Genomic DNA, 22,585 nt, shown 5'->3' on the forward strand with positions numbered 1-22,585 from the left:
TGCTTTGTTCCTTTTACTATTTATTCAATAGAAAGTCTACGGTCGAAATAATTTAAGGTAATCCTTAAGTTTGGGAGTAAGCTGAATAAATCAAGGTTAAGCTTTAAAGTGCGCTCAATATTGTTTTTTTTTATAATGCCTATAAATGCTCAAAGATAAATGGAAATTTACAAGCGGCAATTTGACTTGAAAAATTCTAATAGTTTTAAAAAACTAATAAAAACAAAGCATTTTTTGCTTATTCACGATCCACCTGGTGTTAAGTGCTTGCCTGAGCCCATGGATGTCGTGAATGCCGCCACCAACCTTGAGACATGAGGTTGTAGTCTCAAGTGTGTTCTATATACCGGCATACGTTACTTCTCCCAGGTTCCTATATATAATATAATATCCTATATATAATATAATCCTATATATAATATACGAGAATAAAGCAATTTTTATATCTGAACATTCTATCTTTTGTCATTAAAACGAAGAAACACTGTAATATTTTACTTTTCAGTCGACAAAACAATTACTACACAGTAATTGTAGAGTATCGTATTTGAAAAGAAAAAAAACGATCTACAGAATGATGTCGCACGAACGGGTATTGTTTTAAAAAATATCGCATGTCTTGTTCCACAAAATGCAACCGCTGCACGCCTGGGGAAGACTGCATTATTGCAAACGGTGAAGTTCTCGATAATGATACGACTATTATAATATTATTTTACAAAAATAAACAACGACTTGCTGTCCCTCCGTGAAAGTTTTGAAGAATCCTACTTTTTTCTGCATGTGCAAAATGTGGTTTACAAATAAGGATTCTTCAAAATATTTTCCTATTTAATATTGAAATATATATAAAATCAAACCCGCAATTTATAATTTGCGTAATTACTAGTGGTTTTTTTTTTTTTTTTTGTCAGGAGGAAACAACCGGACTTCCTTCGGGGATGGAGGGCGGGGCATGTCGGAGTTGAACCGACTAAAACCTCCTGTCGCTCAACAACCAGCATCCAAACCTCGCATGAGACAGAACTCATGAAAAGGCAAAGGGGGGAAAGTGAAGCGTTTAGTGCGGAGCACATCTCTCCCATCACCCTCCCCCTTGGGACGCCGGACTGGCGGTCGTCGGCGCCACGACCACCAGTCCTCTCGGTCGGCAGGCTATCCGAAGCCCGCCTAGATGGCGCCGGTTAGAATGGTCTACCCTCGGAATACCCCGCTGCGTCAGAACCAGCGTGGGTTGAGGATAGCCGGCCTTCCATCACCCGGACGCTCTTGCATAAAACGCGTGCAGAGCAGCTTGCACGTCATCTTCTTAGGTCCCCTTCGCCGGTCCCCAGGCCGACATGTGAGAGAGACCTGAAACACTTAGAGGGCCAGGGCTTAGGCGAAATCCGCCTGCCTGGCCCCCGTTCGACGGCGGCGGGCCTGCGCGTCTCGCACGCGCCCCGCCGCCTCCTTCTGCGAGATGGTGCACTCGCAGAAGTCGAGCATCGCCTCGTCGTCACCGAGCATTGATGCCACAACACCCGGCAACGACAAGTCGTTTCCTATTTTTCCGACAAGGACACGGCGCCACCCCTCCCATGCGGGGCAGGCGACGAGCGTGTGCTCCGCCGTGTCCAAGTCGCAACCACAATGGTGGCACTCTGCTGTCAGCTCGGCTCCAATCCGGTGCAGGAACTCACCGAAGCAACCATGCCCAGTGAGCACCTGCGTGAGCCGGAAAGTGAGGCGTCCTCTGTCACGATTCACCCAATTCACAAGAACCGGGCGAATCGCCTCGACGGTCCTACGACCAGCCGAAGGATCGGCCAGCCGTCTGGACCATGACCCCAGCAATTACTAGTGGTAGGATCTCTTGCGAGTCCGCAAGGATAGGTACCACCACCCTGCCTATTTCTGCCGTGAAGCAGTAATGCGTTTTGGTTTGAAGGGTGGAGGAGCCGTTGTAACTATATTGAGACTTAGAATTTATAGCTCAAGGCGGGTGGCACATTTACATTGTAAATGTCTATGGGCTCCGGTAACCACCTTACATCGGGTGGGCTGTGAGCTCGTCCAACCATCTATGGGTCGGAGCTGGACGAACGCCCTCCACCGACCCCGGCTCGGCGGCGGTGACACGGTGCCGGAAGGGAAGAAGAGCTCTCCCTCTCGCCATCCGCCGCCTCTCTGCAAGATGATCTGCCGATCTACCCTGGGCTAGGAAGTTCAAGTATCTGGGTGTAATCCTGGACGTATTCATGACATTCCACCACTGTTTATTCTCGACAGACTTTATCCCATTTGTAAGCGGAGTAAAATATCCCTTCGCAACAAGGTGTCACTTTAGTATATGACCCATAACGGCATACGTGGGTGTGTCACTATTATTAGACGCCTGCAGGCTTAGGTACTCTAGTAATTGGTGTAGCCGGTGTGGTGGAGCTCGATGGGGCTTAGTATCCGTAAACGGATTTCCTAGAGTTAAAAAAAAAAGGTAATGATACTCGTCGAACTCGCAAAAGTGTAACATACCCCATACCTCAGTCCGTTGAGTATCTCGCCGGATCTTCTCAGTAGATCGCCATTTCATTCCGGTAGTAGATCCATTTGCGAAGTAGCTGCCCTTGAGCTGTTGGGTCTTCTCCGGAGGCGCTCAAAGAGCTGTTAGCAAAGCCCACCTCCTGGCTGAGCTCATGCTCGCCCAATTGCCCTGGTGAAACTGGAACGCCTCCCGGCCGCCAGTAATCCTCCCTTTCCAAAAAAGCATATCTCTTTGCCATAGGTCATTACTGGCAACACTGAAAGCGCTGGTCTAAACTTCAATAAGAACATATAGTTTAAGGAATACTTTATCAAAAAAAAGTAGCCGTATAGATTTTTTGGCATTTATAAAAACTGACGCTTATCTTCTTGGTGGGTACACTAAATGTTTTTCTTCTGTAAGTAAAAGTGCAATATGATAATGGTATATTATATGTTTGGTTAGTTTCCCACATAAATTGTAAAAGAAGTATGATTTAAAAAACGTGTCGATTCTAAAATGCTTACGTTCACGCCGACTTACAGTTTGCCTGTGGGCGGAAATTGTTCAGACGATCGAATTGCCTTTGATCAGCAGTTCGAGGACTAACAAAGATTTCCTAGTTCACTCAGGATATCCGAAGCCTGGAGACATTCCGCTCCTCAACCGGAAGGTACGATCGCTTATTTTTCTATATTTTTATTGGAAATCTTGCAACGAGCTAGCTTAGTTGCGCTGTGGAAATCTGATTAGGGTTGTAAATTGGCAGGAACTGCCACAACGTGGACATTTATTGTTCGTATTTCATTCGCGTATTCCTGTTTGTTTTATAAATAAAAATGTATGATCTCACAAAGCGTGTATATTCGTATATGAAGAAGTTTTTAAAAATGTCCTGAGACCGATATTATTTTAATTTTGGACACAAAAGGAAACGCTTCTAGCTATTTTTTACAAAACGTTATGTGACAAATATACCCGTGTCCCGGTGTTAATTCAGCTTACCGTTTTACGAATGGGCAAACGCCTGACGTCAATCTTTATTAAAAATTCACATCCTCAGTCTATCTATGTTGACTCTACATCACTCTATCTGTATCACTATTGATTTGTGTCTGACTGCGTTATAGCCCAGAAAAATTAGTTAAATTCTGCATACCAAATTCGTTTGGTCCCAACCCTATTAAACCTTCATGATTAGGTACCATTGTACCTCTATATAGGATGGATTCATGCTTTCCGTTGCTGAAAGATCCATAGAACAGCAAATCTTCCACCTTCACGTATTAATATGATCGGAGGTATTGACTTTACTACGTATTTATGTATTCCTACGCGCATCGACTATTGTAAATAGTATAAATAAAACTATATTTGAAAACTTATTTTTAAACTATGAAATATATATTGCTTCAAAATATCTATATATTAATACGTGCAGCAAAAACTTTGTATCCCTTTTTACGAAAATTGCGCGGACGGAGGAGTATGAAATTTTTTTCTACACTTATAGAGAATATAGAGAAGAAGTGCACAATGCTAATATTTTTTTAAAATAATGCATAAAAGATACATTAAATCAATAAAGAAAACATTACACACACTACATACCATGTATTTGACGCACACACGCATGCATACTATTTATTGTCAAACTTTTGTTCTTGACGTCTGTTGTCAAATTGAGAATAGATTAAATATTGTTTGTCTTTGTTAATATTTTTTATAGTGTAGTCTTGGTGAAATCTGTGATTATAGAAGTATAAAATACAATCATAATAGTGTATAAACTTACAATTCCAATTAATTATAGTCGAATTTCGACTACTGCGGGACCTCTAGTATTAGTGAAAACATTGTTTTATTCAATTACAATGACATCAATTTCCTTCTCGATGTTCTTAATTGACAAATGAATACGCTTCAGTTTCTCATTTGCTCACAGCAAACATGTTACGTAGATGTGATATATCTTTCTGAATAATAAAATGCTCCGAATTACATTCTGTTACACAGAAGCAGAATAAAGCCACTTAATTTGTGGTCCTCGTATTCTTTAATTAAATAGAAGCAATAAGTTTTATCGCTTTAAGATAAACAGTCACCGGTGGGATTTCTGATATTTTCTTACTTTTTAATTGCTTAGATGGGTGGACGAGTTCATAGCCCACCTAGTGTTAAGTGGTTACTGGACCATATACATCTACAACGCTTAAGCCGCCACCCACCTTAAGACATAAGGTGTAAGGTCTCACATTTAACAGTACAACGGCTGCCCCACTCTTCAAACCGAAATGCATTACTGATTCACGGCAGAAATAGGCAGGGTGGTGGTACCTACCCGTTCGGACTCACAAGACGTCCTATAGCCAGTAAATATTAAAAAAAAATCAAAATTATTTAGTTCGTTGCTTTACAAGAACAAATCTTGGGCGACTTGACGTTTTAAATCTAAAACCTTAAGTCATAACAACCATAATACCTCCATCTGTGAAATCAAAATCGGAGTCCCCATTTTGTTTTATAACGACATTCCCACTATTTAACCTACAACATATGACTATTAGAATTTTAGGCAAATCCTAAATACGTATACGCTTAGATGTAATTGTACACTTGCGCATTCATCACACAAGTCGTTTGTGGGAGTACATATTTAGTACATACCTACATATGTGATAAGAAAAAGTGATATCTGCTGAGAATCGAAATTAATTTCGGGTAAATACATCAGTCGTCCTGTCATTAGATCACGCAGTGAATGAAAAATCAAGAGAAAACGTCTGATTGTACTCGTTATTGAACAGCAGAGCATGCTTCATATGGAAGTGAATTATACGAGAACATAGTGGCAGAACTTGTGTGTTCAGAATTCTCGATAAATTGATTTAAATCGTGTCCACGGAATCACAGTTGTCAGCGTTCTATTAAAATAAATAGGGGTGTTCAAGCGACTCGAACAGCGTACTCAAATCTTTCTGAACAACTGCATTTGTATCATAATTAGCGCATGAAGACGCACAACTGTAACAATGAAAATAATTTTAAGACTCGGTTGAACTTTTTGTTTTTACGTACATGGTTGGATAAGCTCACAGCCTATAGAGAGGTCATATCACTAGTAAAAAATCATCATCATCACCAAGTTTCACCAATATTCCGTTTGCAGATTTTCAAAGGCACTCGAGTCTCAATAAATGAGCATCCGTACGTTGTGAGCATCCGTAGGCTGTACTCTCACTACGCTATGGGCTGTTTATTGACGAGGACTGTAGTCATATCCGTGGCTCACCCTTTTGTCGAGTAAGTTAATAAAAGTCATAGAGATACAATACGAGAACTCCACAGAGCTGGCAATGGTCGATTATGAATGCATCGCCTGCGGAACAGTGGTCGTGATTCAATTGTAAATTATGTTCGCGCGTCACAGATTCACATGTAAAAAGCTTTTTAATTAACTGGTAATCAAGTTTTGTGCTGAACGCTTTGTACAGTTACTATTGAAACTGTTCAGGTAATTAAATACCATCACTCTGCCTAATATTTTTGATGCAAAGAGTTCGTACGTTCTAATTTTATAATTACAATATAGCTGAGGCTTCAATTTTGTGCAAATAAAATCTTGTCCTTGAGGCAATAATTATTCTGTTTTAAAGCTTAATGTTGCTCTTGAGAGATGTAAATCATAGAAATAAAGTAGGTATTCATATGAATATGATACAAATTATTATAAGATTATGAGTATGAGGGAATTGTTAATTAAGATATGGTTCAATTAAGCTTCCGACAGAGCACGCCGAAACATCAAGTAAAGATGTTGTAGATTAAATTTGTTTAATTGAGTTTCACGTGTGGACTCAAAATACGGTTTTAATTTATCGTAAGTTACTTATATTCTTATATTAGAATCGTAGTCAGTAATCGAGTTTATGAAATATTAAAAATGCATACATCTTGCGCAATAACTCACGTTTTGTGAAATTGAATATCTTGAGTACAACAATGTAATGCTTCGAAGCGAGGTTATAACATCCGAGAGAGACCTGATATTCCTTTGAAAATTGCATCGTCTTCCACTCAAATTTGCTTTATATTAAGGAAACAAGCCGTTTCTGAATCACGAAAGCTTCTAGAATACTATATTCTAAGGAACTTTCACGAAAAATAACAAGACAGAACACTCAGTAATTTAATATGAAAGCGACTCTGATATTTTTCAAAATGTTCCTGTAATAATACAGTTAGTAACTAAAATAGAAATTCAGCTATAAAATTGGCAGACAATAATAATATTACAAGCAACAATGATTTAAAAATGTAATGTTTATTTAAATAAAATATTTATAGTATTGTCTTCAGTTTTCACGAGCCGTGAAAATAATTCACAATTACGGCCTAACCTAGCGTTTTATTGTCATTACACTATTTTCAACGTTCCGAATACTTTACCGTTTTCTTGGTCACAAATGACTAAGGTGCTATTTTTCGATATTTCAATATAGTGCTAGTTAGCAGTTAGATTTTACATTTCATTTCACACACAACAAGATAATAATAACTTTAGGTCGGGTAATTTGTTTGATTTGGTTTTCCATCTTCACGACAAGAGGTGTCGATGTGTTAGATAAGCGCCAACCATCTCGTCTATTAAAGTTAGGCTGTTTGTTTTTATTTTATTTCAGCGGCCTGGCGCACGGTATTTGGAATTAATTTAACTGGCTTTTCGGTTTCGATAGTATACCTTGTGTGGTACGACATAAGTACTGCACAACTAATTTTGAATTGCAATTTCAGCGTTCCCGTAACAGACCTTGGCGTGGTGTCGGGCGAGAACTACGCAGACCGTGGTCATTTCCTAATAAACGTGCTCTTTCTTGTCATACATGAAGACTTTGATCGGACTACATTAAACGCTGATTTGGCCCTCATTACAACCATACGGGACATTGAGTTTAGGTGAGATTCACATTATTTTAACTGAATAAGAGCGATTTTAGTAACATTTTCAAATCAACAAATGTATCTCACTAGAACGGCAATAAAAAAAGGACCGGCATTCCTAAAAAAAAACTGCGATTAGCTCCTGAGTGATGGATGGCGTGGCAAGGCCCGTGGAATTTTTCTTGCAAACGAATCTTCTTCCCGTCCTTAGGTGGCCAACGCAGTTCATGGACAACTCAACATTAATCCTGTCACCCACCTTGAAAAATTTCAGGTCCTGAATACACGTTTATGAATATCCCCATTTAATATAGGTACATCTTACAGTGTTGGCTTCGAAAGCAAATCAAAACCGGATGAGTACTTAGCTTTGTCTGGCGATAAAAAATCATGAATAGTGTATTAATGAGGGTTGCGCGTCCCTGTCTAAAAGGTCTCAAGTATAGTTACAACGGCTGCCCCACCCTTCAAACCGAAACGCATTACTGCTTCACGGCAGAAATAGGCAGGGCGGTGGTACCTACCCGTGCGGACTCACAAGAAGTCCTACCACCAGTAAACATGAGAAAAAAAACATAGTTATAAATTTTGTGCTCTGATATTTTTACGTTTATTATTTTGAAAGTTCAATACCTCGCGTAGGTACCTTGTATTTCGGTGAGCTCATTCCACCGACAAAGAAAATGTGTAAAATGAGAAGAATAATACGTCGGTTATATCGCGATCGAAAAGATCTCCCGGTATCTGAACGAAAGAAAATCTGTGACATTACAATGTTTGTTTTTCTCTTCTTTTTTCATTAGAACCAATGGCAAATTAGCATAAACACTCACTATCCACCTAGCTTTAGACTGTTACCGGAATTTTTGAACAACTTTGAAATTATGACTGTCCTACCTGGAACACGTGATTACTTCGCAGTTTATTTCGAGGTATTCGCTACATGAGGAGTGACTGCTCGACAATCAAGAGCCTCTTAGGTGTTAAAAGAAAATATAGATAACAGAATAGCCCAGGGAGCTATTACTGGTGGTAGGGCTTACTCAGAGCACTGGTCGGTAGACACCTCGATTATGTCTGCCGTGAAGCATTCAAGCGATTACATTCAAAAGGCCAATATATACGTAGTTTGAAGGGAATTCAATTGAGACTATAATGTATCCAGGGGTAGGAGCACACACATTGGTGTCGTCGTGTCTACCGGCTCAGCTCAGCTAGACCATTATAATATAATGATCGATAAAATTATAAAACTTACACGTATACCAATTGATGTTTTCTTAAAATATATTACTTAGTAACTATACATGTAACTATACATGTAACCATACATGAGACCTTAGAACACGTATCTCAAAGTGGGTGGCGCATTTACGTTGTGGATGTCTATGGGCTCCAGTAATCACTTAACACCAGCTGGGCTGTGAGATCGTCCACCCATCTAAACAATAAAAATAAAAAAGATTGTTAGTGTTAAGAAAGAAGTGTTAAGTGGTTACTGGAGCCCATAGACATCTACAACGCCACCCACCTTGAGATATAAGTTAGAGATATAAGTTAGTAAGATAAGCCAAACCGAAACGCTTTACTGCTTCACAGCAAAAAAAAAGGCAGGGTCTTGGTACCTACCCACGCGGACTCACAAGAGGCCCTACCACCAGTAAATTTAATTGAAAAACAGAATACGTAAATAATATAATATCGATATTATTACTTGTTATTTGCTTCATAACGTTCAATGTCGTGAAAGAAATAAGAAATATTTTTTTCAAAGTTAATTTGTTTTTGTCATAAAATTAGAGAAGAATGCTTCAGAACGAAGACTCGATAAAAATATTCAGAACGTGAATAACGAAATAAGATAGCTCATACTTACACCAATATTGTTGTTTAGAGCCTGCATTATGACGATGATATTAAAATCATCACCTTTAGATTCTATATATTTGTTTACATCCAAAAGCTATTTTAATATACTTACATAAAATAATTTAAGTGTAAGGAAAAACACTTTCCGAATTTCCTTCTAAAATACGCGGCGTTCTTTCATGAGTGACCTACAATGCACACTCTCCCAAAATGGATATTCCATAGAACAGAGTAATTGAAAACAGGTAAGGTCATTATCAAAAGCTGAAAACGTTAAAAAAAATCTTGTTCGTTTTTTAATAACTAAATCCAATAATAACAAAGGCTATTCTAATTTAATTCATTTTGTCACTAGCCCCGTTATTAACGAATTAATTTTCAGGAATAAAGTCAAACCAATTATGTTGATTGAACCGAAAAAACCGATAGCAAACAAGAACGCCTTTGTTACCGGGTGGGGACGATGTGCTCAAAACGTAAGTGTAGCTAAATAAATAAATAATTTTATTCTGTATAATAAGTTTCTAAGTGAGACCCATTATAACTATATGTGATGAAGGATTTGTAATTATAAAAACCAATATACTTACCAAAAAATCGTAGGTAAAGGATTTCAAAAAAAGACACTAAGTCTTTTTATTTTACATTTGCTTTGACACCTCTCGGTACCATCTATTTTATTTATTGACCAGAATTTATTTAATGCGAAGCAACTCTTGATTCAATTGCTCAAGACGGGCATCGAAAATGTGATAGCTGAGCAAAGAAGACAGTTATTACGATATTGTTTAATTATTTTTATAGCAAAATGTCAAGCAAAAATAAAACATGCGAGTAGATAAGTATATTCGTGTTCACATAAACGTTTCCATTTACGCGAAAGGTTTATCTGATGCGACTGCCAAACGGTTTAGCTGGGGCCTATGTTTACTTTGAAACCGCTCGGACAGGGTCGCGGTCCGCCCCGAGCGGTTGCGTCGTGGTCCCACTGTTGTTCGTGCTAACGGGATAAAGCCGAGTCATACATACCGTGTATTGTTTACGTAACACGGGAAACCACCGAATTTTACTAACTATGTGCTCAAACCGTATAATATTCACTTTGCATTTAATAAACTGAATTTTCACGTTGATATGCCGTCTCAATCAATGGCTGTCTCATTTTTCAATCTGCAACGCATGAAGGCTTAAGGGCTGAAATAGGAAGAATTGTGGTACTTACCTGTGCGGGCTACCATTGATAATTATGTGTTTTTATAGATTTTTTAAATTTGATTTCTATTCTGTTAATGTTCCTTGATTGGAAGTCGTTCCTCAACAATATATTTTCTTAGAAGAATTGGTAGCCTGCTTGAGTTTGAAAAAAGCAATAGTGCAATGACGGGGTATGAGTGTACTAGGCCTGTCTGTCATACAGGGTGGCCCATAAGTCCTTTGAAAAGTAAAGGGGACGGCCCATTTCAGGCCCAAAGCGGACAATAGATTAGAGAAAAAATACTTAGTGCATTAATTTTGTCATAAATAAATATGCATTTACTTTCTTCCAAATAAGCGCCACTACAGTTTACAATAAGTAGTTTAAAAAAAGTAACTCTATTGAAAAAAACAAGAATTTTATGTTTGCGGGAAAAATATTGCCAACTTCAAAACCTTTTACGTATTAAGTAAACATTTTAAGTATATAAAAAAACATATAAATAAATCATTTTAAATATTATCATTAATCAATCGTTTTTAATCGATTTTAAGCACATAAAATAACATCAAAGACATACCCATTGGACTTTAACTTGTTACTATACTTGAGACCTTAGAACTTATATCTCAAGGTGGGTGGCGCATTTACGTTGTGGATGTTTGCGGGCTCCAGTAACCACTTAACACCAGGGTGGCTGTGAGATCGTCCACCCATCTAAGCAATAAAAAAAAACTTAACTTGTATTGTTATTTAAATATGTACAACTAAAACAAAAACATAAAAAATAAAATATAATGTGTACTCGTAAAAAAAAGATTAAGAAATAAATCCAATATCGGTTATTTAAAAAAATGATCGATATATGAATTTCATGTAATTATTTTTCTTTATACTGACAACACTGATTTTAATCTGACTGACTGACACTTCGCTTGCTGCTTGTGCTTGCGTTCAAAATGGATGTGTTTTGATTTTTCTTCGATTTATTTTGCTTTTATCAATAACGTTTCATACTACGGCTGAAAACCATTGTGTGAATTGTGGTTTTAACCTGACCGAGATTTAAAACCGTGTATATGCTCTCCTGTGCTATTTTTAGATGATTTACTAATTGTGTATGAAGATGAAGAAAATAGAGATAGAAAAAGAATAATATAGATATTTAAAGAAGTATGTGTGTTTTTTATACCCTAATAACTACAATTGGATAAAAATACATTAGGAACATCTTAAACATTAAAAAAAGAAAAGTTCTTGAGGCATTTATATAGAAAATTAACCTCAAAACGAGTTTTTTATTTTTATTATATTTTTTATAATAGTGGCGTCAATTTCAATATATTTTTTAGATATCTAATACATTTAAGAATTTGAATCAGTCCATTTTTATAGTAATATTTGATGTCCACCTTGGGCCTAGCACACTATGGAGAGTGGGCAATCCCCTTTGAATAAAACGAACAGGGCGCGCGTGAGCGGTGCAGGGGAAGCGGGGGGAGTAACTTCGGTTTCTGGGAATTTAGTCGCGATGGAGCGTTTTACCGGAGCGGACCGTGCGTTTTGTGTGCGCGAGTTTTATAAAAACGACAATTCGGCAACCGTTGCGCGGCGTAAATTTCGAGAACACAAAGGTTTACACAACTTTGACGACACTCCAACTCTTCAAACGATTAAGAACTGGGTTGCTAAGTTCGAGGAGACCGGTTCGACGTTAGATAAACCGCGGTTGGGTCGCCCAAGGACGTCACGTACGGAACAAAACATAGACACAGTGACACAGTCTATTCGCGAAAATCCGACACAGTCAACTCGTAAGCGCGCCAGAGCATTAAACGTATCCAGGACATCGTTACAACGGATTTTGAAGAAAGATTTACATATGCACCCTTACAAAATTCAGTTGGTTCAAGAATTAAAGGAAACTGACGGTATTCAAAGACAAAATTATGCGAATGAAATGTTGAATCGGTTTACTTCCTTCAATAACATAATGTTCTCTGACGAGGCTCATTTCCATCTTAACGGGCATGTTAGTAAACAAAATTGCCGCTATTGGAGCCCCATCAATCCAAAACTTAAGCATCAGAAGCCCTTACATAGTCCGAAAGTGACTGTTTGGGCCGCTATGTCAGCCCATGGTATCCTAGGGCCTTACTTCTTTGAGGATGGCAGAGGGCGCGCAGTTACTGTTACGTCGGAGCGATATGTGGCTATGATCGAAGAGTTTTTCATACCAGAATTGCAAAACTTTTCAGGCTTTAATGCCAGGACGTGGTTTCAACAGGATGGGGCCACTTCTCACACCTCTAACACTGCTATGCCCGTTATCCGTCAACTTTTTCCTGGCAAAGTTATCTCTAAGAGAGGAGACATTTCCTGGCCTCCACGTAGTCCAGATCTGACCCCGATGGATTTTTTTTTGTGGGGCTACCTTAAGGCTAAAGTATACGACACAAACCCGCGGTCAATTGAGGCCCTAAAAGAAAACATCCGCAGAGAAATGACAAGCATTTCAGCAGTGACGTGCCGCGCAGTCATCGACAATTTTAGACGTCGTTTGCAAGAGTGCCGTGATCGCAACGGATTACATTTAGGAGATGTTATTTTCAAAAAATAATTCCCGTTTTTTAAGCTTTTTATGTAAATAAAAATTTAATTCATAATGTAATTAGTTTTATTTTAATAAATTTTTTTTCATATCAAAGGACTTATGGGCCACCCTGTATTTTAAGCTACGACGACGATTTCTAGATACCGCCTAGATGAACAATAACAGGATTAATAAAGGGATTATTAAACACGAAAGCACTAAAAACCACTTTGGAAATTTTCCATCATAATATTATACTATTTTCTTACTGAATGGAATCTATAACAACGGATGCAAGGGATCCTTGAACTCGAGAAAATACGGGGGTGGCTGCAAGCTACCTTCGTGTTATATTCCAAATTCTGAATTTATGAAAATTACAAGTATTACGTTCACTGCCAAGAAGGAACCCTTTGTCATGGTGCCGCAATTCTAAGGAGTATCTCTGCAAGCTTCCAACAGTATTAGGATACTTAGGGTCGACATTTCTAGCCATGTCCAATTTCGGAGTAATTTGGACGGTAAAGCGCTATGACATGTTCTTCTTCAAACGAGGCTTGTGGAGAGTGTTAAACGGTGGGCAGCGGCTTGGCTCTGTCCCTGGCATTGCTGACGTCCATGAGCGACGGTAACCACTCACCATCAGGTGGGTCTTGTGCTCGTCTACCTATACGGCAATAAAAAATACATCTATGCTTTGTAATTGAGTATTATTTTCTATGTCTTATTTTGCTATTCTTTTTAATTAGTCTTCAGTTTCGCTCTCAGGAATTATTCCTTTACACCCAATGTTTAATATTCGTTTGATATTAAAGGGTCCCGAAATATGTTTGCCTCGCTCGTCAAAATACTACCCTGATGAGATATTGGATATGATGCTGATGAGCATCTCATTTCAAATCAAGTTACCGAATCGTAGCTGCTTGGTTTATAAAAATGTAAGTAAAAGTAGGTTACCTGACTTTTTATGCTCACTAGCTTTGTGGCGTAGCTTAGGGAAGGCCTATCTCAAGCAGCGGTGGGTGATGATGATGATGATGATAACAAGTAATGAAGCCCGTTAGCAATACATACTTAGAGCAAAAATCGATATTTTTATCCAAGATATAACCGATCAATATTAATAAAATTGAAAAGCGAAGCGTTTTAATTACACAGATTAATTTCAGAGCTCACGATAGCGAGAAATGCGTGTACCAAGTATTATGTATAATAATATGTTTTCAGATTATATTATATAATTTTTTGTACAATTATATATACATACATATTATGTGCATACATTACATATACGTTGGATGAATGAATTCACAGCTTATTATATATTACTCGTAGTGTTACGTGTTAGCCGGGGCTCATAGATTTGTGTTATACAACGTGAATACCTTTACCCCCAAACTCACCTATCTACACAGTATAAAGAGATTTAAATGGTGTAGATTGGTAGAGGCGTAAATCCCGATGGTTGGAAAGGGTTGAATTTTTCTTACATATTCGTAATGGTCTGAAGCCGGTTTTAGGGTGAGAATTTTTTTGCCGGAAACATACATAAATCCATGAAAATAATAAATTTTGATCAAAATTATAACAGTCTAATGTAACAGCTATGTTAGTCGTTAATTAAAAAATACTAAAACGTTTAAGCTTTTCAAACTCTGTTGAATTATCCAAATAAAGGAAAAATACTTTTTAACATTATAAGAACAGAATAGGGAGCATCTAATTTACGAACGTAATTATTTTCATTTTTAATAACATTTTCATAAGAACATTATTAATCTTACGCAATTTTGTAAACTAACCCGCATTGTGTTTATAAGTTTGGTAAAAAAAGAATAGGTTCAAAGCTATGAAAGAGCCGTTTATTATAGAGAAAGTTCGTTTTTTTTCTTTCATTAATTTATATATGTAGCCATGGTATCGGTTCATCTCCTCTAGCGCACTAATAATTTTACATTGCCCTTCATGAAGAAGTTAGGTATACGGGAATCAACAAAATCTTCAAAAGCATATTGTAATGCCTGTTTAAGACCCCTCAGTTTCTCAAATTTTTTTAAGTGGGTCGCGATTCTCATCTGTTTGATATATACAGTCAGTCACAAAGGCACTTCGAAAACAAAAAAACGTCCTTAATAACCGGATAGGACTTACATGCCTTTTTGGATTTAAAGAAGACTGGTCGCTAGGACAAATGGGCGAGGACAAACTCAGCTAAAGGTCGGTATTGGGTGATGGCTTCGAGGCCTATGTCATCGTGAAGATCAATGTTCGTCAAAAAACATGGCACTCCAAGAACTATCCTGCAAAAACGAGACTGAAGGGTGTCTACAAAAGTGTTAGCCGTATGGGCGAATACCACACTCCAATAGAGGTCATAAGTCCAATAAAAGCCATAAAACTGACGCAAGTTTTGTAAAGTTTCATCTTGTTATGAAAGGATAGTTTACTCCGCCTCTAAATTATGGGGTAAAGTCTACATAAGTCAAACGCGGCGCTGTCATTTTATGTGGGGAGCGAATGTCATGGAGCTATCTAGGGTGAGACGTCGAGGGTGCGACATGCCTTGAATTGACGAAAGAACCAGACCATAAGGTCTATAAAACATTCTATATACATATACCTACAAGAGTGAGAGTATCAGTGGCTTCCAACAGTGCTGGCCAGACGGTGAAATATACACAAATTAGGCAATCTGTACAATGACATATTTTTTATTTAGCGTATCAATTCTGTTATATATTGAAGATATTCATGCAAATTTTTGTGATTATGCTGATTTAAAATAAAGTAAATTAAATTTTATTACGTAGTTCATTCTAATCAACTTTTTCAAAGAAAAAAGAGAAATCGGTGGAAGTTTGCCTATCAAATGTATTTTATTATTGTAAAACAATTTTCTCAACAATAAGTCATCGGAGAAATTAATAACTTTTTTAATAATCTCTCGAATCTTAATTTCGGCAGTAAATACGTTATATAAGTCACGATCGCAAATTCACTCTAAATTTGTCAGAATTAAAGGCGAACAGCGTATTGAAACGAGACGAGACAGCGATATAACTGAATATTTTATAACAAAAGCTATCTTCAAAATGTTTCCCATTTATTTTGGTGTTTTTTTTTAATGGCGTAAGTAGGTCAGAAATGGGTCGCTGAAAGCCGGTACTGTAGGACTATTTACTATGTAGGACTAATTACATAAATTTTATAGATGCATAGTGTTCGAATTAGTTATAATTAGGGAAAACTTTGATGATACTCGATTGGCATTCTAATACATTCAACATGCACATTTTATGTGCGAGCAAGAATCTAATTGTTTTTTAACAAAATAATTGTACATCCGTCGTAATTTTAATGTGTAATGGATTGCTGTTCTTAACCGTTACGAAAATAGATCTAATAAGTTAATCATGAATAGGAAACTATGAATTATCTGTTATATATATTTACTTTTTTAGTTTACTTTACATAGTTATATATAGAAGAAGCATTGATAAAATTCTAGATATATGGAAGTTCTGCTTATTCCTATTTAGACATCTTGCACCAAAAGAGTGTTCTCGAAAAAATATTTTGATATGTTTCGGAATGCGAGCAGTGCTACATAATTAAATCGCGGGGCGGTACCGATAGAACGTCGATTTTTAGGCGAAATTGAGTCTAATTACAAAATATATAAACTATAGAAATGTTTGGCGCCTAATGCAATGACGATATCGGAGGTACTTATAATGTTGGATATTATCGATTTTGTCTAATAAAATAAAAATATATCGCGATTGCTTTGAAGAGAGTTTGTAATGTATGTATTGTAAAGAAGCGCTACTGTTTTTCTTATTGTCCGCACTGTCTATCTCTATCTTCCTCAACCACTATGCAATAAAAACAGCGCTTACCTTAGCCGCGCCTGTCTTTCAGTCTGGCCGCGACCCTCCGCACTACAAGCGGCAAGGACCATTTGGTGAGCAAGGACCACTGAGCCCTCTTTTTTAATAAGTATGCGCTGCATTTGTTTCTTCACGTCTAAGTTTTGATTCCGCATTTTGTAAAGATCCGGTTCATACCGGCTTCCTTTACTAGAACGTTGCGTTTTCTGACTAATCTTCTATGATAAGATACCTAAATCTATCTACCTAAATCTATCTAATCTGATAAGATTTTTTTAATGATTGATATAAAACTAGAGTCGTATTCGAGTTCCGAAAAAAGAAGAAAAAAAACTGCTGAAAGTATTTTCGTATAGGTAAATCGTATTTAATGTACATATATCAATTTATAGTGGAGATACAGTTCCCGAAGCCGTAAGTGGCAATAAGGGTAATACTGTATAGCACTCGAAAACCACAACGCTATGTTGAGAGTAAATACCTACTTGTCGTAGCTGCAGGTTTATATTTCGCGAGCTGCGCGTGCTCTAAAGTGAAGTCAAAACAGTCGGCGCAAATCAGCCGCGTAGCCTTATTCCGCTCGTCAAAACGATTTCAAATATTACGAGTATAATATTACACTGAGTACGATTTGAAAAACAAAAATAGAATTTTTTCAGTAATCACCAGTACACGATGTAGGTATATTTGATTTCGCGATTGCGTTTCTCAATCCCGGTATCTTGTGATTGTTCACTGGATATTGGAACAGCGCCCCTAGCGGCAAACGTAACTAAACGTTCCAACTCCATACTTTGAGTTAACTTTTACGCTATCGAGAAAGTTCAAAAACTCGCACTATGCACACTCTAAGCGATGAAACGTCGCATTGTATGCAATTCAAAATACACTAGATGTCCCTCTCAGTTTCAACCGCGTTACTTCAAATTGCATTTTCCTGGGATAAAGAGTTGCTTATGTCACTCTTTTGTTCATAAAGTACCAGTCGATTTGTAGATTCGTTGGCGCGTTGCTCACGAGCCGCCGAACATGCTATTGTATTTATTACAGCCGATTTATCTGGCGTTGGCCGGGCTATGTTATTTACGATGATAAAATAATCCTGTGAATCAACCCCAGGCTATAAGCTATCTCCTCTGTGAAATTTCATCCAATTCTGTTCAGCCATTTTACGTGTGATTAAGTAACGAACATCGAATAATGTAAATTTTCAAATTGAGTTATAAACTATAGATTTGTGAATTTTAAGAATTTTCATCATTTTTGTTGCTTTTTTATTAAATCATCTATCATTTTTATTTTCTTGATTATTTTATAACTCTTTCAGAATCATCTTGGTCTCAGGTTTAGTATCCAATTAAAAAATATTTTAGCTTGTGTAATATATTTTTAAATGTATTGACATTTAAAATGTTTTAAAAAGCCTAAGTACCTACTAATTTGATAATCATTATTTTGCAAAACATTTGAAAGACTACTGGGTACCGTTCGGTGAATAAGGTAACATTTAACTGCATGAATACAAAATATTGCAAACAGAACGAAGTGGACTTCAAGCCGGGTATGCTGTGCGTCGGCGTGGCGAGGCAGGTGGAACCGAACTGCTCTTGTTTGGGAGTTCCGGGCGCCCCCCTTGTCGTCGATTCGACATTGCTTGGCCTCCAGTCCTGGGGCTTGGGGTGCGGCTATCAGCATGACCTACCTTTAGTTTATACCGACATGATGTATTACGAAAGGTCAGTAACATTCAGCCTAGACTAATCTGGTTAATTTTGATTCGATTTGAAAATTAGAAATCATTATTATGTAACTTTTTACACACATATGTAGCTGACTTTCGCAACTTGGTAGGCTTGTAGGTATACGACGGAGGGAAGATCTTCCACCGAGCGGGTGATATTGCTCGGTAGACCGACGCCGCGACGGTCCGACTGTTGTTGTTCGGAACCATAGACCTATATAGTAGGGATACGACATATTGTTCTATACGTACAATTGCTTATATAAATAGCACCCATTTTGAAGGCACATACATAAACATATATCTATCTCGTTCTTACTCAGCACTTTAACTCGGGAGAAAACAATATAACAGTATTTCAGTGCGTACATAAAATGAAACATGAATATACGTAAATATCTCCGTCTCCGTCTAATGAGGCCGAAAATCCGCCATGTTTAGCGCGCCAAATGTCATTGTCACGTCAGTTCGGCCGTTTGTTTTGGGTTGTACATTATTTATTGACTTTGATATCGATTTAATATGATTGATTATTTAAAATTTCATAATTTATCATGCTTAAAACATACAAAAATAATAATTAAAACGTATTTTATAGGATCTCAAGAAAGTCAATGCCCTAAAACTATTATCTATATGTATTTAAATTCATTATGGAGCCCTCATCCGAAAAATCCATTTTTCGGTCGGAATCTATTGATCATGACACTAATCATAAATACCACTTAAAAATATGTCATCAAAACATATTTAGACATTCTGTTTAGATATTTCGGGAAAAAGGCTACCGACAAAATCTCTTCGGAACTATTTAAATAAAATAGTTTTATTCCGCAGTGAGTAAAACACTATTGTAAATTTGTTAAATATTTAATAATTAAGTGATTTTAGAGAGGAAGTCACAAGGAATGACGTTTGTAATTAATGAATAAATGTTCTGTAGGTGTTTTTTTTTTCACGCGGTCCCTTGATAAGTTTAAAATTTTAATCACTCTCAAGCGAAAGTGATTCAAATGGTGCGGCGCACCTTCCTTGGGGTGCGCTGCGGTAGTATGTTACGGACTTTAGAGTCAGCAAAACAATTAAAATAGATTGTTATAGTCTAAGAAAAACACGTACTCAAAATACGATAACATTTAGCTTGCTAGAAATGGGCTGATGGCTTTGAACTAGGCCATATCTTTATGTTTTGCGACAAACGACAACTATATAAAATCAGTGTAGCAACTTTTAAAAATCATCATATCGTTTACTTGGCAAATTCGAAGAACGAACTTGTCTTAGATTTCACCCATCTAAATCATATCATATTTGCACATAACAATATACCTACTTACTTCCCATTAAAGTATAAATTCTACAAATAAATAATACTCAACAATATTTAAAATAAAATGAGCCAAGAACGTTTATCGATAAAACCTGATAACATTGAAATCTTTTGTACAGCACTAAAGCCGCCATGTTTTGTGGCCAGATGACGTCACAGTGGCACGAAATTTTGGTTGACGTTTCATTTCCATAGATTTCCTACTTCATTGTTCGGAACTTGTATATATGCGCTTTATCTTGAAAATGTCGTAAGTGAGATTCAGGCATCTGTCAATTATCTTGCGTTGTATGATGGCTACCCGCCACAGGCTATTGAAAGAATAAATACAAAGACTACAAAATAGAAAAGAATACAAAAAAAGAATACCGCCCTCTTATTTGAGACATGAGATTGCATTTATAAAAGTATCTCGACTGTTCAATCCTTAACAACGGAACCTATTTCTGTTACGTAGGAATAGGAAGAATACCTGTGAAGTTTTAACACGCTTACCTTGCAATATCAACGATATAAAATTCAAGGCAGAAATGAGACGGATAATGAAATAGGGTAATAAATTGACAATATTGCTGCTAGGGCCGCATATACATACATACATATGTAGCACATCTTCTAATCAATAGCCGAATTGTCTATTATCACCTAAAAATTATTTTGAGAATATTAGAACATATTAATAGATTAACTAGCGGTAGAGTGTGTAGTAAAGAATACTGTGTGGGTAAAGAATAGATTTACCATAATTTTAAATATTTCACTATAAGCTCTAGAGGGGCCTTGAATAAACATTAGCGAAATATAGACGTGTTTTTTTGTATATACACAGTATTCAATTATTTGCATGTAAAATATCTACATTACAAATAGCATAATCTCGTGGTTTTTATTGTCATAATATATTATTTTCGACGTTTCGAATATTATACAGTTTTTGTTATCGCAGACGGCCTAGGAATCGCGAAAACCGAAGAAAATATTAAATTTTAGTAATTATTTTCAAGTTCACACAAGTATAAATGTACGTCTCAGACTTCAACTATAACCTATTTGTTTCCTTTTTTTTATCTATTGGCTGCCAACCTCGGGTGAACGTTATCAAATTTTTTATTAAAAGCGTTCATTTTTTCAATGGTGGCAGGACCTCTTGTGAGTCCGCGCGGGTGGGTACCACCACCCTGCCTATTTCTGCCGTGAAGCAGTAATGCGTTTCGTTTTGAAGGGTGGGGCAGCCGTTGTAACTATACTTGAGACCTTAGAACTTATATCTTAAAGTGGGTGGCGCATTTACGTTGTGGATGTCTATGGGCTCTAGTAACCACTTAACACCAGGTGGGCTGTGAGCTCGTCCACTGATCTAAGCAATAAAAAAAAACCATCGTTTCAGATGGCTGGTACACAACATCAACATACTCCAGCTTCTAGGAAAAAGCAACCTGACAACTATTATTGAGGCAACGAATAGCTACATTGCGGCTTTGTGGCTCCGAACGACCAGGGTGATTAAGCCGCCGTCCTATATGTACGTTAACAAAGAACTCGAGCCGATGACATTCGATAAATACATCGTCAAATTAAAAGGAACGGTGTACGATATCCGCGATGTAATAAAAGAAGGAGCATTCAGCAAAATGAAGCAAGAAATGTTAAAAAAATTAAGAAAAGAAGAAAAAATGATCAATTACTTAAGGAAAGATAAAACCAAAATTGAAGTTCGGCCATTTTTGAATAAAAATATACGTGTAGCGGATGTTACCGACAAGGTCTACGATGATTTGAATGATTTGATTGTTGAAGACGACGAAAGCGATACTGATAATGTAACCAATTCTGTTGAAGAAGACACCGGTGACAATTATTAAAAAGTCGAACACAGTCTGTTTTAGTCTAACTTCTGAGTCTAAACTACGAGTAAATTAGTGATACTTGATTTCTCTTTATAAAGTTTTATAGCTTAGTTTTCTTTCATCCCAAATTTGAAACTACTCGTATACTCTGAACATAATTAAAAACATAATAATAGCCTGTTTAATATCGAGCTTAATTTGTTTGTTGATTTTAAAATATTAAACTCAATTTAATTAAATATAACAAATAGGTGTATTGATAAATCTTTTTGACTAATTTGTGGACATAAACAAGGTTTATTACAATGCTGCTGAATTTGCTTCTGCGGACAAAACAGAATTACCATACAGCTTTATCAGGCAGCCCAATGTTTGCATAGGCATTTCTTGTATAATTACACTTGTATTGCCCGTATGTTACAGGTCATACACGCAAAACCCAAAGCAGTTTAACATTTAAATAATTTAAGATCTGCCTTAAGGTAAGGACTATGTTTTCTTTGGCTGTCAAGTTTCACGAACAGAATTTAAAAAAAAAACAACGGAATGTAACAAGAAAACTTAATAAAGAAAAATTAATAATAGAATATAAATATTTTTAACATCAGAGATATTGTTGTCCTGTTAGTTAAAATAAATTGTTTTCAACTAAATACAGATATTACTGTGATCAAAA

At 36.9% G+C, this 22,585-nt stretch overlaps 1 protein-coding gene across 1 annotated transcript; it reads left to right on the top strand.

Moving 5' to 3' along the window:
* Nucleotides 1–2,859: 2,859 nt before the first annotated feature.
* Nucleotides 2,860–22,585, top strand: LOC101738221 (hypodermin-A). The gene is made up of 8 exons (XM_004929881.3): nt 2,860–2,895; nt 3,049–3,176; nt 5,673–5,806; nt 7,298–7,459; nt 9,696–9,789; nt 13,917–14,039; nt 18,531–18,727; nt 21,450–22,585. Exons 3-8 carry the CDS (start codon nt 5,751–5,753, stop codon nt 21,922–21,924), a joined length of 1,107 nt encoding a protein of 368 aa, XP_004929938.3. The 5' UTR covers nt 2,860–2,895; nt 3,049–3,176; nt 5,673–5,750; the 3' UTR covers nt 21,925–22,585.

This window comes from Bombyx mori, chromosome 1 (assembly GCF_030269925.1).
Source record: "Bombyx mori chromosome 1, ASM3026992v2".
NCBI lineage: Eukaryota > Metazoa > Arthropoda > Insecta > Lepidoptera > Bombycidae > Bombyx > Bombyx mori.

Coding starts and splice junctions, on each gene's coding strand:
- LOC101738221 (XM_004929881.3), top strand. CDS start 5,751: ATGGGCTGTTTATTGACGAGGACTGTAGTCATATCCGTGGCTCACCCT. Junction 5,807..7,297: donor GTGGCTCACCCTTTTGTCGA/GTAAGTTAATAA, acceptor TTGCAATTTCAG/CGTTCCCGTAACAGACCTTG. Junction 9,790..13,916: donor GGGGACGATGTGCTCAAAAC/GTAAGTGTAGCT, acceptor TTGATATTAAAG/GGTCCCGAAATATGTTTGCC.